Source organism: Pelodiscus sinensis, chromosome 27, assembly GCF_049634645.1.
Source record: "Pelodiscus sinensis isolate JC-2024 chromosome 27, ASM4963464v1, whole genome shotgun sequence".
NCBI classification, from domain to species: domain Eukaryota; kingdom Metazoa; phylum Chordata; order Testudines; family Trionychidae; genus Pelodiscus; species Pelodiscus sinensis.
In genome coordinates, this window is record NC_134737.1 from 837,763 (window position 1) to 852,347 (window position 14,585).

Here is a 14,585-nt window from a genome sequence, read left to right on the forward strand (position 1 = left end):
GTGTTTGTGCAAAGGGCAGCCAGTCTGGCAAAAAAGGGGAGAGTGGGGGGAGGGAGCAGGAGGAGAAGCAGCAGCAGGGAAAGACAGGAAGAAGACCTGGCCCCTCCTCACACGGGAGTTTGCAGAGAGCCAACCCAGAGCCATTATGCAGCCACTCATATCCACGGAGCCCTGGTGGCTATGGGGGCTGGCCCGTCAGTAACTGCCTCCTGCAGGGCCAGGCTTGGCGCAGCCCAGGGGCCATGTGGAAGGGTGAGATTCACTGTTACCAAAGAAAGGAGGGTCCTCCCACTGTGCATTCTGGGCTACACTGCAGCTGGGACTAAACACCTGCTCCCATCCCGGCCTGGGGGGTGCAGCTTGCTCTGCTGCCCCACTGCACTGAACAGGATGCTATAGCAACAGCCTGCCTGGGTTGACTTCCTCTCCACCAGGAGCCTGGCCACAGGGCACACAGCCTTCCTATGCTGCCTCCTTGCCCTTGGGGACCCCATCCACTCACCCTCCTTGGGCCATGCTTGGCCTGTGCACTGCAGGGCTCTCTGACACCTCAGATCTTTGGCCTGCCTGGCTTTCCCCACGGGGGCTGGGGTGCAGGTGTGGAGCTGGAGCAGAGGTGCCCAGCACCTGCTGATAGTGGGGGGCACAATGAGAGCTCCCACTGAGCCACCTCCCCCTTCCTTCCATCGCCCCGTGTGTAAATGTGTAATGACATTTTCAGCAATTACCTGTTTATCAGAGTGAATAAATGTTAACATCCCTACTGCGCAGGACTGGCAGAAATCCTGGGGGAGGGCAGATGCCCCCGTCTGCCTTCCCCTACATCTGCATCACCACTGGCTATGACTGTACAACAAGGATGCTGCTGAGAAACAGGCTATTGGGGTGTACTACACTGACCTACCTTCAAATCATGTGACTCGTGCTGAGCCAGGATGGCTTGGTTCAGCAAGGTCAGGTCTGTCCATGCTATAAATTCACCCCAATAAGCCTGATCTGTAAAGACATCAACCAGTAGAGCCAGGGCCGTCTCCTAGACTATCAGCTCATCTTTGATGTGTGACCACGGCTGAGAGTTCCTGTTCCCAGCAGCTAGTGGCAGCAGCTTATAAATGACAGCATGGAGTGGGGCGCCCCGAGTCTCTCCCCTTGAAGAGGCAGGAAGAACTTAAAACTGCTAGCAAATAAACACAACTATGACATGATTGTGATCACAGAAATGTGGTGGGATAATACACGTGATTGGAATATTGGTACAGAAAGGTGCAGCCTGCTCAGGAAGGGTAGGCAGGGAAAAAAGGGAGGAGGTGTTGCCTTAAATATTAAAAATCTACACACTTGGACTGAGGTGGAGATGGACGTAGGAGACAGAGCATCTCCAAGTTAGGTTACAAAGAGTAAAAAACAAAGGTGATGTCATGCTTAGAGTCTACAACAGACTACCTCACCAGGAAGAAGAGGCAGATGAGGCTTTTTTTAAACAACTAATAAAATCATCCAAAGCACAGGATTTGATGGTGATGGGGGACTTCAACTATCCAGAAATATGTTGGAAAAATAACACAGCCGGGCACAGATTATCCAACAAGTTCTTTGGACCGCATTGGAGACCATTTCTTATTTCAGAAGATGTAGAAAGCTACTGGGGGGTAGCTGTTCTAGATTTGATTTTAACAAGTAGGGAGGAACTCGTTGACAAACTGAAAGTGCAAGGCAGCTTGGGTGAAAATGATCATGAAATTGTAGAGTTCATGATTCTAAGAATGGTAGAAGGGAGACCAGCAAAATAAAGACAATGGCGTTCAAGAAGGGAGACTTTAGCAATCTCAGGAAAGTAGTAAGGTCGGTCCCATAGGAAGCAAGACTAAGGAAAAACAATTGCAGACAGTTGACATTATTTCAAAAGGGCATTACTAAGGGCGCAGAAGGGAGCAATTCCATTGCGTAGGAAAGACAGGTAGTCTGGCAAGACCCCACCTTGGTTTAACCAAGAGATCTTGAATGATCTACAAATCAAAAAGGAGTCATATAAAAAGTGGAAACTAGGTCAAAGTACAAAAGCAGAATATACACAACACAAGTATGTAGGGGCAAAATTAAAAAGGCAAATGCACAAAACGAGCTCAATGTAGATAGAGACAAAAGGGTAATAAGAAAACAATCTACAAGTACATTAGACATTAGAGGAAGACCAAGGACAGGATAAGTCCATGGCTCAATGGGTGAAACAACAACAGGAAACTTGCAAATGGCAGAGGTGCTAAATGACTTCTTTGTTTTGGTTTTCGCCAAGAAGATTGGTGGTGACTGGATGCCTAACATAGTAAATGCTAGTGGTGATGGGGTAGGTTTTAAGGATGTTACATTTAGCTGAATCAACTAATGGAATGCATCAACTATTCAATTAGTATCAACTAGCAAGGGCCCTGCTTTCAAAGGCAGAAGCATCGTGGGGAGCACAGGGCCAGCAGGGACTGCTTGAGTCCCCCTGCTTGCCTCCTACTCCTGCCGCACTTCTGCTTTTGAAATGTTGCAAGAGCTCTGCTCTGCTCTTGCTACATTTCAAAGGCAGAAGCCCATCAGTTCCTTGCTACACCTCTGGCCCCCCTACGGAGACAGTGCTGGGGAGAACCAGCTTTTAAGCCGGCTCCCCCAGCACCAGCTCCTGCTCCCCATTTGCTGCCTCTCTCTGACAGAGACAGCAGGTGGGGGTGGGGGGAAGCGACTAGTGGAGTCACTAGTCGATTATCCAATAAGCATATGTTTACTGGATAGTCAACTAGTCGACTAGTCACTTTCATCCCTAGTAGGTTTAGAAGTTAAAATAGGAATAGAACAAGTTAAAAATTACTTAGAAAAGTTAGATGTCTTCAAGTCACCAGAGCCTGAATAAATGCACCCTAGAATACCCAAGTATCTGATAGAAAGAGGTATCGGAGCCATTAGCTATCATATTTGAAAAGTCATGGAAGTTGGGAGAAATTCCATAAGACTGGAAAAGGGCAAATATAGCACCCATCTATAAAAAGGGAAATAAGGACAAGCCATGAAACTACAGACTAATCAGCTTAACTTCTGTGCCAGGGAAGTTACTGGAGCAAATAATTAAGGAATTTATCTGCAAATGTCTGAAAGATAATAAGATGTTAAGTAACAGTCAGCGTGAATTTATAAAGAACAAATCATGTCAAACCAATCTGAGAGTGTTCTTTGATAGGCTAACAAGACTTCTAGATATGGGGGAAGCAGTAGACATGGTATACGTAGACTTTAGTAAAACATTTGATAGTCTCATATGACCTTCTTGTCAATAAACTAGGGAAATACAACCTAGATGGGGCGACTATAAGGAGGGTGCATAATTGTCCGGATAACCTTTCTCGGAGAGGAGTTATTAACACTTCATGATCACACTGGAAGGGCATTAACAAGTGGAGTTCCACAGGGGTCAGTTTTGGGACAAGTTCTGGTCAATATCTTCATCAACAGGTTAGATATTGGCATAGAGAGTATGTGTGACGGCGCGTTGGGGGTCCCCCGTCTCCTGCACCCCGAAATGGCACAAACAGACTCCACCAGCCAGTGGAATTGAGGGTGGTTTATTGCTCCTCCAGGATACAGCACAGCACAGATGTAATCTGGTTACAGGAACTGGGGCTAAGAGGCCTCAGTGCCCCCCTTGAGATAGGGGAGTCCCAGCCCCCTCCCCAGCTCCTTCTTCCCTGCCTTCCAGCCAGGAACTCACTCTCTTCCCGCCCTGCCCCCCAGCCAGGGCAGCATTCCACCTTCCTTTGTTCCTCTCCATGGGGGGTGTCTGGCCATACTAGTTTGCATAGTGACTCGTCCTGTTTTGCTGGGTCGTGGTACCAACGGCAGCCAGTGGGGGTTACCCCAGAGCCAGCAGCATAGAAACCAGCCAGGTACCCCCACTACGTCACAGTTCTCCCCCCTCTGAGAGCGAACTGAGCAGGGTCACTCCGCTCGTGACCTAGGGAAGTTCGGGTCCTCTGCGTGGGAACCCGCCCTGGGGACATGGGTGCTCCCCTTGACTCAGGCCGGCCGTGGCGAGGCCCCACATGAGCTGGCTTCTCTCTGTCCACTCACCGCCCCGCTCCAGGGCGACTGGCATAGGACTGTCCTCGGGGGTCACACCCACCCTTCCGCTGGCCTTGATCTCTGGCCAGGGTCTCTCGGGCCGGGGCCATGAGCCCAGCGAGCCTTCTTTGGACAGCCAGAGCGGCTTCCACCCCCGATGCGCCATCCAGGGAGCTCTTCCCCTCCCATAGCTCTCTCAGCGAGCCCAGAGGGTCCTCTATCTGGGGTAGAGACCCCCAAGCCGCTTTCCTACTGTCTTGGGCCTTCCCGCCCCTCTGGCAGGAGTCACAGGACCGGCAGTACCGCTGCACGGCTGTAAAGATTCCCGGCCAATAGAAGTGCTGGAGCAGCCTCAGCCGGGTGCTCCGGATCCCCCGGTGGCCCCCAATGGGGACGTCGTGGGCCAAATACAGCAGCTTGAGGCGATACTTTCGGGGGACGACCAGCTGCCGCTGGACCCTCCATGCCCTCACCTTCCTGGGGGGAAGCCATTCCCGGAACAGGAGTCCACGCTCCCGCAGGAATCTCTCCTGGCCACCTCTCCCCCGGGGCTGAGCTGCACGGAGGCCAGCCTGGTCCCTCAGCCTCTGCAAGGAGGGGTCTGCCTGCACCTCAGCCTGGAATTCAGCTGCTGAGGCAGGGATCGGGACCTGTTCCCCACCTTTGCCTAGGTCCAGAATCCCAGCCTGGCTGGACCCCGTGTCCACTGGGATGGGACCCTGAGGACGCTGCCAGGAATCCTTCCCTGGACCCATGTTGTCAGCCCCCCGCTGGCTCTGGCTCCGGGTAGTGACTAGAGCCCGCTGGGATTCATGGGGCCACTCCTCTAGGTCATTCCCCATCAGCACCTCGGTGGGCAAGTGCGGGTGCACCCCCACTTCCTTGAGGCCTTCCTTCGCCCCCCATTTCAGATGCACCCGGGATACAGGCACCTTAAACGGGGACCCGTCTATGCCCTTCAGGGTCAGCTGCGTGTGGGGTAGTATCCGGTCTGGGGCCACTATGTCGGATCGGGCCAGAGTCACCTCCGCCCCCGTGTCCCAGAAGCCCGTCACCTTCCTACCATCCACCTCCAGGGGTATGAGGCACTCGCTCCGCAGGGGCCGTCCTGCCCCCACCCGGTACACGGAGAAATCCGCCTCCTGAGAATCAGACCTCCCAGGGGAGGTGCACTGAGCATCCTTCCCCTCTCTCTGAGCTGAGGTTTGCCTGCCAGCCCCTGCCTCTGGGGCAGCCTGCCCTTCCTCCCGCCCCAGCCAGTTAACCCTGGAAAGTCCCCGGTCCTGGGACCTGGTGCACTGAGCCCTCTTGTGGCCTTTTTGCCCACAGCGATAGCAAGTTAGGCTTTGGGCTGTCTCTGTCCAGGCCCTGGCTGGTTCTCTGGGGCGCAGACGACCTGTTCCTTGGTCTCGCCCCGTAGTTGACTCCCTCCGTCGCTCAGCCGAGATCCGGTCTCTGCGTGATTCCCTTTCTCTCCGGGACTCCCGTTCACACCCGGACCGGCTCTCCGTGAACTCGTCCGCCAGCCTCCCGGCCTCCTGGGGGTTCTCTGGTCTCTGGTCCTTGAGCCACAGCCTCAGTTTGGGTGGGCACGCTTCATAGAACTGCTCCATCAGGACCAGCTTGAGCAGCTCCTCTGCGGTCTGGGCTCCGACTCCAGACACCCACTTGCGGCCGTATTGCGACAGGCGGGAGGCCAGATCCACATAGGTCTCCCGTGGCCCTTTCTGTACCCCCCGGAACTTCTTCCTGTACATCTCGGGGGTCAGCCCGAACTTGTGCAGCAGGGCCTCCTTGACTCGGCTGTAATCCCCTGGCTGTAGGTCCTCCAGCTGACTGAGCACTCCGGCTGCCTCCTGGTTCAGTGCGGAGATGAGCCCCTGCAGCCAGTCAGCTGGGGGAACCCGTTGCAGTCCACAGGCCCTCTCAAAGGAGCTGAGGAACCCGTCTATGTCGCCCACGTCCTTCAATTGGGCCACCACGAGCCTTTCCAAGTGCCTGGCAGTCCCGGGACCCTGGGGCCCATCCGCACTTGGCGAAGCTGGTGCCCCGCCGATTCTCCGCTCTGCCATGGCCAGCTCATGCTGTCGCTGCCTCTCTCGGTCCTGGCGGTCCCTTTCTTGATCTTGGCGCTCCTTCTCTCGGTCCTGGCGGTCCCTCTCTCGGTCCTCTGCTTCCAATTCCTTGATCCGCAGCTGGATCTCCAGCCGCCGCAGCTCCGCTGGGCTAGCCCCTGCCCTAGATGGGCTACGGCTTGCAGGCCTCCCGAGAGACACTCTCTCATCTCTCTGGTGGGTTCCAGCGCTCCTCCCCCTCTCTGAGCCTGACACTCTCTCAGGGGGAGTCTGGCAGCTTCCCCTGGGGACAAGATCCTGGCCCTGTGGCTGGTCATTCTCTTCCAGCTGGGCAATCAGCTGGGCCTTGGCTGCTTTCCGCACAGGCAAGCCCCTCTCTCTGCACAGCCCCACCAGCTCTGCCTTCAAGAGTCGGGCGTAGGCCATCTGCCCGCTGGGCCCGTCGGTGCAGACTCACCAGTCTAGTGCTGCAGCGCCCCACGATTCCCCGGAACTGCTTCGCTCTGCCTCCAGCACGCCTGGCTCCAGGGCTCTTGCTTCTACGGCGCCTTGTCGCTCGCCGCTGGAAGCTCCATCCACGGGGTGCAGTGCATCCCACTTCTGACACCAATGTGACGGCGCGTTGGGGGTCCCCGTCTCCTGCACCCCGAAATGGCACAAACAGACTCCACCAGCCAGTGGAATTGAGGGTGGTTTATTGCTCCTCCAGGATACAGCACAGCACAGATGTAATCTGGTTACAGGAACTGGGGCTAAGAGGCCTCAGTGCCCCCCTTGAGATAGGGGAGTCCCAGCCCCCTCCCCAGCTCCTTCTTCCCTGCCTTCCAGCCAGGAACTCACTCTCTTCCCGCCCTGCCCCCCAGCCAGGGCAGCATTCCATCTTCCTTTGTTCCTCTCCATGGGGGGTGTCTGGCCATACTAGTTTGCATAGTGACTCGTCCTGTTTTGCTGGGTCGTGGTACCCATGGCAGCCAGTGGGGGTTACCCCAGAGCCAGCAGCATAGAAACCAGCCAGGTACCCCCACTATGTCACAGTATGCTTATAAAATATGCAGATGATACCAAGCTGGGAAGGGTTGCAAGTGCTTTGGAGATAATTCAAAATGATCTGCACAAACTGGAGAACTGGTCTGAGATAAACAGGATGAAGTTTACTAAGGACAAATGCAAAGTGCTCCACTGAGGAAGGAACAATCCGTTTCACACATACAGAATGGGAAGCGACTACAGTAGACTTCCAATAATCCAGCACCTTTGGGACCTATGTAGTGCCGGACTATTGGCTATGCCGGAGTATCGGGAGGTACTCCGGTGGGGGGGCTGTGACGGGTCTGCCCGGACCCGCACTGCATCCAGGGGTTGGGCGGGGAACGGCGTGGCGAGGGGCAAACCCTCTGCCATTTTGCAGGAAGGCGGGGGAAGCCCCGCACTGCCACCAAGAGTTTCTGGGAGGGGAGCGGGCTCCCCACCCCCCAGACTGCAGAAGTTATCGCCGAGCAGGGGGGTGAGGGGCGGCACTGCGGGACCAACCCGGCAGCACCCCACCTGCTCTGCTTCGCAGCTTTCCCAAGTCCGCCACTAGTCAGTTTCAGCAGCGACAGCAGTGGACTTGGGGAAGTGGCGGGGCGGAGCAGAGCAGCTGCCAGGCGCCGAGCAGGGGGGTGAGGGGCGGCACTGTGGGACCAACCTGGCAGCACCCCAGCTGCTATGCTCTGCTGCTTCCCCAAGTCCACTGCTGCCGCTGCTGAAACTGACTAGTAGCGGACTTGGGGAAGCAGCAGAACAGAGCAGCTGGGGTGCTGCCGGGTTGGTCCCGCAGCGCTGCCTCTTACCCCCCTGCTCGGCGATAACTACTGCAGTCTGGGGGGTGGGAAGCCCACTCCCCTCCTGGAAATTCTCGGCGGCGGAGTGGGGCTTCCCCTGCCTTACTGCAAAATGGTGGCGGGTTTGCCCCTCGCCGGGCCGTTCCCCTCTAGCAGCTCCAATTGTCCAGCTGGCCGGAGCACTTCCGGGTTCCAGTTGGTGCCGGTGCTGTTCCAAAAAAAGCAAACATGATTCTGGGATACATTAACAGGAGTATTGTGAGCAAGACACGAAAAGTACTCTTGCTTACCACTCTGCACTCATTAGGCCTCAACTGGAGTATTGTGTCAAGTTCAGGTCACCACATTTCAAGAAAGATGTGAAAAAACTGGAGAGTCCAGAGAAGAGCAACAAAAATGATTAAAGGTCCAGAAAACATGAGCTATTAGGGAAGACTGAAAGAACTGAGCTTGTTTAGTCCGGAAAAGAGAAGACTGACAGGGGACATGATACCTGCTTTTAAGTGCCTAAAAGAGTGTTAACAAAGAGGAGAGAGAAACAATATTCTTCTTAACCTCTGGTGGTAAGACAAGAATCAATGGCTGTGTCTAGACTGGCCAGTTTGCGCAAAAGGGACTTTTGCCCGAACAGGAGCAGCATAGTATTTCCGCAAGAAGCACTGATTTCTTACAAAAGGAAGTCAGTGCTTTTGCGGAAATTCAAGTGGCCAGTGTAAACAGCTGGCAAGTTTTTCCGGAAAAGCGGCTGATTTTCTGGAAAAACTGGCCAGTCTAGACACAGCCAAGAATAAATTGCCTAGGGAGGTGGTAGAATCCCCATCCCTGGAGATACTTAAGAACAGGTTAGACAGACATCTATCAGGGATGATCCAGATGGTGCTTAGTCCTGCCGTGAGGGCAGGGAGTGTACTTGGTGACCTTTTGAGCTCCCTTCCAGTTCTCGTAATCTATGATTCTATGTTCCACTTTAATCGAATATTAATTGGGCAAAATGCTGCCTGTTGAGTGCTGCATTGTGCAGTAGTTTAGAAAGTCTCCTGGCTGCTGCAGATTTAGATTCACTTGCTCCATTTGTGGGCTATGGGGCTGGGAATTGAGCAGGGAGCAACCTCAGCCTTCCTTATGCCACTGTCCCATGTTCATTAACTAGTAACAGCCAAAGCAAAGCCTCAGACAGAGAAGCCCTCTACAGCCCTGTGATTAGGGCCCTCACCCAGAGCTGCGGAAGTCGTGGGGAAACAGGGCTTTGAACAACCCTGCCTTCTAGGCTTTCTTGTTCAGTTGTTTCACATTAGTTAACTATTAATTGGATCAGATCAAGAGGCTCTCAAAATACTTCTTCTCTGGGGCAGTGGTTAGTGTGTTAACTTGTGGTGTAAATGCTACTGGGTCAATTCATTGGCTCTCTTTTTTCCCTCCACCCTTTGGGGCAAAAGGATTGAATGAAGCAGTATCTTGGCTTTTTGGTTGACATGGTGCCACTTACTTGAATAAACTATTAATTGGCCCAAAGATAGGCTTACTTCCATGAAAGCTTTCAGTTGACCACTGGTGTGATGTCTACTGTTGAATTCCCCTGTGGGGCAAGTGGCTTTGAGCAATGAAATGTCCTGGCTTTTCTGTTGACACTGTTCCACTTTAATAAACTATTAATTAGGCCAAAACAAAGCCTAGTTTTCTATAAGGCAGTGGTTTGTGTGCTGGTTGGGGGTATGAGCTCTATTAGTTCAAGTGTCCCTGTGGGGCAAATTGAGATAAGCAGTGAAATAGCCTAGCATTCTCCGTTGACATTTGTTCCACTTTAATAAACTATTAATTAGGCCAAAGAGAGCACTAGTTTTGTGACAGCTCTCCATAAGGGCTGTGGATAGTGTGTTGATTTGTGGTTTGAATGCCAGCGGTTCAAGCCCTTGGTGGGGCAAGTGGATTTAAGCAAGGAAATGTTCTGGCTTTTTGGTTGAAACTTGTTCTACTTTACTAAACTATTAATTGAGCCAAAGAGAGGCTGAACTCTGTAAAGGTCTCCAAAGGGCAGTGGTTAATGTGTTTGCTTGTGCTGTGCCTGCTGCAGGTTCAAGTCCCTGGGGGGGGCAAGTGAATTTCAATAAGGAGATGCCCTGACTTTTCTCTTGACACGTGTTCCACTTGAACAAACTATTAATTTGGCCAAGGAGAGGCTTTCTCCAGTAAAGCTCTCTAGGGCAGTGGTTGGGGTGTGAACTCTATTGGTCAGGTCCTTGAGCTACCCCTTGGAAATATTAATTGGGCCAAAGAGAAGCCTAGCTCTGTAAAACTCTCAATAGGGCAGTGGTTAGTATATTGGCTTGGGCTACACGTGCTCCTGGTTCAAGTCCCTGATAGAGTGAGTGAATTTGAATAAGGAAATGCCCTGGCTTTCCTCTTGACACTTGTGCCACTTTACTAAACTATTAATTGGGCCAAAGAGAAGCCAGGCAGCATGAAAGCTCACCATAGGGCAGTGGTTAGTGTGTTGAGTTGTGGTGTGTATGCTCCTGGTTCAAGTCCCTGATAGAGTGAGTGAATTTGAATAAGGAAATGCCCTGGCTTTCCTCTTGACACTTGTGCCACTTTACTAACCTATTAATTGGGCCAAAGAGAAGCTAGTTGGCATGAAAGCTCACCATAGGGCAGTGGTTAGTGTGTTGAGTTGTGGTGTGACTGTTCCTGGTTCAAATCCCTGGTGGTGTGAGTAGATCTGAGCACTGAAATACTCTGGTTTTTCTCTTGACACTTGTTCCACTTTAATAAACTATTAATTGGGCCAAAGAGAAGCCAGTTGGCATGAAAGCTCACCATAGGGCAGTGGTTAGTGTGTTGACTTGTGGTGTGAGTGCCCCTGGTTCAAGTCCCTGGTGGTGTGACTGAAACATTGAAATACTCTGGTTTTTCTGTTGACACTTGTTCCACTTTAATAAACTATTAACTGGGCCAAAGAGAGAGCTACCTCTGTAAAATTCTCCATAGGGCAGTGGTCACAGCACTTGCCTAGGCTGCTCACAGAAGGGGTTCAAGTCCCTGCTGGGGTTGAAAGTGTTTCATTTGAAGAGCAAGTGCCATTACTCTTACCTGTTGGCGCTGTTCCCCTTTACTTAAGTGTGGCCTGGGGCAGCTCTAGCGTTTGGATCACTCTGTAGCCCGGTGGTTGCGTGCTTGCCTAGAAGGTGGGAGATCCTTGGATTTCCTAGTTCGAATCCTACCTCTGCCCCTTTAGAAGGGGTTTGACTGGGGAAATCCTCTCTCCCAGGTGACCGGGGAGGTGGCAGATTCCTATTTAGGTCCCTGCTCCGGGTGGAGCCATTGTCTTAAGAATAAAAGACGGGACTTAGACTGAAAGCTCTCACCTCTCTGGGGGGTGGGGTTAGGTGGGGGTGGGGGGTGGGGTGGGTGGGCTAGGGAGGGGGGTGGGTGGGTGGGGTTAGGGGGCGGGTGGTGGGGGGGCGGTCCCTGGGAGGCAGGAGATACCCGCTCCAGTCCCTTCGCAGAGGCGGGACTGGAACTGGGATCTCCCACCTCCTGGGCAGGCCAGGACCACAGGGGGCAAAAGAGAGATCCGAGTTTTATTAAAAAGCCGAAGAGGCAGCAAATAATTTTTCAAAACCCTTTGTCTTACCAGGCACAGGGGGAATAGAACTCACAGACTCAACCTTCCAAGCCAGCACCTACACCCCTGTGCTATGGAGGGCTTCACACAGTGAGTGTTTGCTTGGGCCCTATCAGTAGTTAACGAAAGGGGCCCTACTGCAACAGGAAAGCCCAACGGCCTCTGCTGACCCAGCAAAGCCTCCACCCCAGCGCTCCAGGGAGTGACTTGAGCGCTAGGCCGCACAGGGTGGCTCTCGCGTGGCCAGAGCTAGGGCGCCCACTTGAGACACAGGAAATCGCAGAAGGGGGCTTGGCCCAGCCTGGCCCACACCCTACCTGAATAGCCCGTCCACTGTCAGCTCTCACCATCTCGCAGGGCTGACCGGGGGTCTCTGCTTCAGCGTCACAGAGCTCGGCAGAGGCCGCACAGCAGGCAAGATGACAGGTTCGCTCCTCGGCGCCTTTGCTCCCAGGGTCCGAGCTGCTGGAGGAGCCCTTGTGCGCGGTGTCTCTGCATCGTCCTGCACGGCCGGGCAGTGTCGACGAGCAGGTGGTGGTCGGGTCTGGCAGGGTCCCTGTGTCAAAGAGCAGACCCGCTGGATGGTTACATGGCAGAACTGACGTAGCCCTCTGCAGCAGGCGGCATCGGAGCCGGCTCCCCGCGGGGCACCGCTGACAGGCAGCGCACAGCCCCCAGCAGCCCTTCCTCCCGTGAGCTTTCCTTTGGCCCAGTGACTAGTGCTTAGCTGCCAGGCCGGGAAATGCTGCTGCTCAGCCTGTAGAAGGGGGCTGAGCCCAACCCGCCCCAGGCTCAGTAAGTGCCCAGTGTGCTGGACAAAGCATGATTCTTGTGGTCTATGGACTGTAGTGTGTCTCCTAGGGCTGCGGTAGTTCCTGACAGCCTTGCAGGGCTGTCCCTGGCTTGCTCTGCCCATTCCTGCCGCCTCCTGCCACACCTCTCCCAGCTCAGGGTTCCCCAGGGAGCCACTGTGGTCCCCAGAGCTCTGCAAAGGGGGCACAGCAGGGGCTAAATCAAGCCTAGAACCTGACTCGGGGGGGGGGGGGCACTGCACTGTCCTGCCACCATGGCCTGCCAGGCCATCTCTTGCTCTCTGCCTTGGAGCCCAAGGAAGGGGCTGCAGGACCCTTGGCTTTGGCTGCCAAGGGCTAACCTGGGGCAGACGTTGGCCCCACCCACCCTGCTGATAGCAATTCTAGGCCCCAGGGCAGAACAGTCAATGGGCCCGCTAAGATAAGGCACACCAGACATTTGGGCAGTGCTGCTGACAGTTGTACTGCTGGTGTGTTCCCATAAGCAATAAATGTTATGCGCACCAAGGTATGTGCAGAAGTGCACCAGCAACAAAGAAACCCAAGCTATAATAGATAGATTTTAAACAGTTGCCATAAGGACAGTTACCCCAGCAAGGCTAGGTCAGGCATTTCAGAACTCACTACTCTTAACAATTAAATGTAAAGTGCAAGAGGAATAAATATTATGAAATGTAGAGGTCAGTCACAACACTAAAATAGCACTTTGAAAAATCAAATTACATAGAGTGTGTGCCTTGCAGAAAGCGCAAAGAAGTAACAACAATAAAACAAGGATGTGTTGGGAACTGAGTGTAAAAGGAGACCCGTACGCTGGAAGGGCGTGAAGAGTGCAAAAGCACCCCCATGTTTCCCTCCATAAGCATGCTCTGGGGGTCCAGGGGAAGACAGGAACAGCTTGCTGCCCAAGCCTCTTCCCCCATACTCTGGCCAGGCAGGGGGAAGGTTGGGGCTGATTTCCCTGCTTACTTGGGGAACCATGGGGGTACATTCACATTTACAAAAAAAAAGCACGCACACCCCAGAAATTCCTGCATACGGGCCTGGAAAGAAACTGTGCATGTGTGAGAATAGACAAGAGTGTGTGTGTGTGAGAGAGAGAGAGAAAGATACACACATGGACAGAGAGTGTGTGTATGTGAGATACAGATAAACAGTACAGTTTGTGCATCTGACACACACAGACAGGTAGCCAGGACAGTGTGTGTGTCCATCTGTGTGTCACACAGGAAGACAGGTCAGTGGGTGTATGCTAGACAGGGCTTGGGGGGGGAGGAGACAGAAAGACAAGACAACGTGTGGGTGGATGTGTGACACAGGGAGACAAGACAGTGTGTGTGTGTGTGTGTGTGTGTGTGTGTGTGTGTGTGTGTGTGTGTGTGTGTGTGAGAGAGAGAGAGAGAGAGAGAGAGAGAGAGAGCATGAAAGGGACAGAAAGACAAGATTTCACATCTGATTGTTTGTGCTGATAAACAGGACAGAGAGAGTGTGTGTGTGTGTGCACGCACCACACTGATTAAACAGGACAGTGTGTGTGCGCCACACTGAGAAACAGGACATAGAACTCTGTGTATGTGTGCACACTGATTAAACAGGACTCTGTGTGCGCGCGCATGCGTGTCACGCGGATTAAACAGGACAGCGTGCGCGCCACACAGATGAATCAGGACAGTGGGTGTGGGTGTGTGCACCACACAGATGAAACAGGGCAGAGGAGGTGTGGGGGTATGTGTGTGTGCCACATGGATACACACACAGGACAGCGGGTGTGGGTGCCACACAGGTAAAACAGGACTGTGTGTGTATGTGTCTGCCACACAGATGGAACAGGACAGTGGGTGTGGGTGAGTGCCACATGATTACAAACACAGGGTTGTGTGTGTGTGTGCTGCACAGATTAAACATAACAATGTGGGAGTGAGTATGCGTGTGCCACACTGATACACAGACAGGGGTGTGTGTGTGTGTGCACACGCACGCCACAAGGATGAAACAGGACAGTGTGTGAGTGGGTGTATGTGTGCGTCACATGGATACACAGACAGGCCTGTGTGTGTGCGTCACAACAATACACAGACAGGGGTGCGGGTGGGTATGTTACACTGACAGGACTGTTTGTGTGTGTCACTACGATACATAGATAAAGCTGTGGGGGGGT

At 53.4% G+C, this 14,585-nt stretch overlaps 1 protein-coding gene across 9 annotated transcripts in view; it reads right to left on the reverse strand.

Moving 5' to 3' along the window:
• Positions 1-14,585, reverse strand: part of LOC142820905 (uncharacterized) — a 67,718-nt gene that overhangs the window by 38,346 nt on the left and 14,787 nt on the right. For 5 of the 9 annotated variants that reach the window (XR_012897908.1, XR_012897906.1, XR_012897907.1 and 2 more), the window contains exon 3: positions 11,933-12,171. Coding sequence is in view for 4 of the 9 variants with exons in the window: in XM_075910410.1 (XP_075766525.1) it covers positions 11,963-12,171 (209 nt within the window). In the remaining 5 variants the exon portion in view is untranslated. The remainder of the gene's footprint in view (positions 1-11,932; positions 12,172-14,585) is intronic. The other 4 variants (XM_075910410.1, XM_075910408.1, XM_075910407.1 and 1 more) reach the window with 1 other exon arrangement.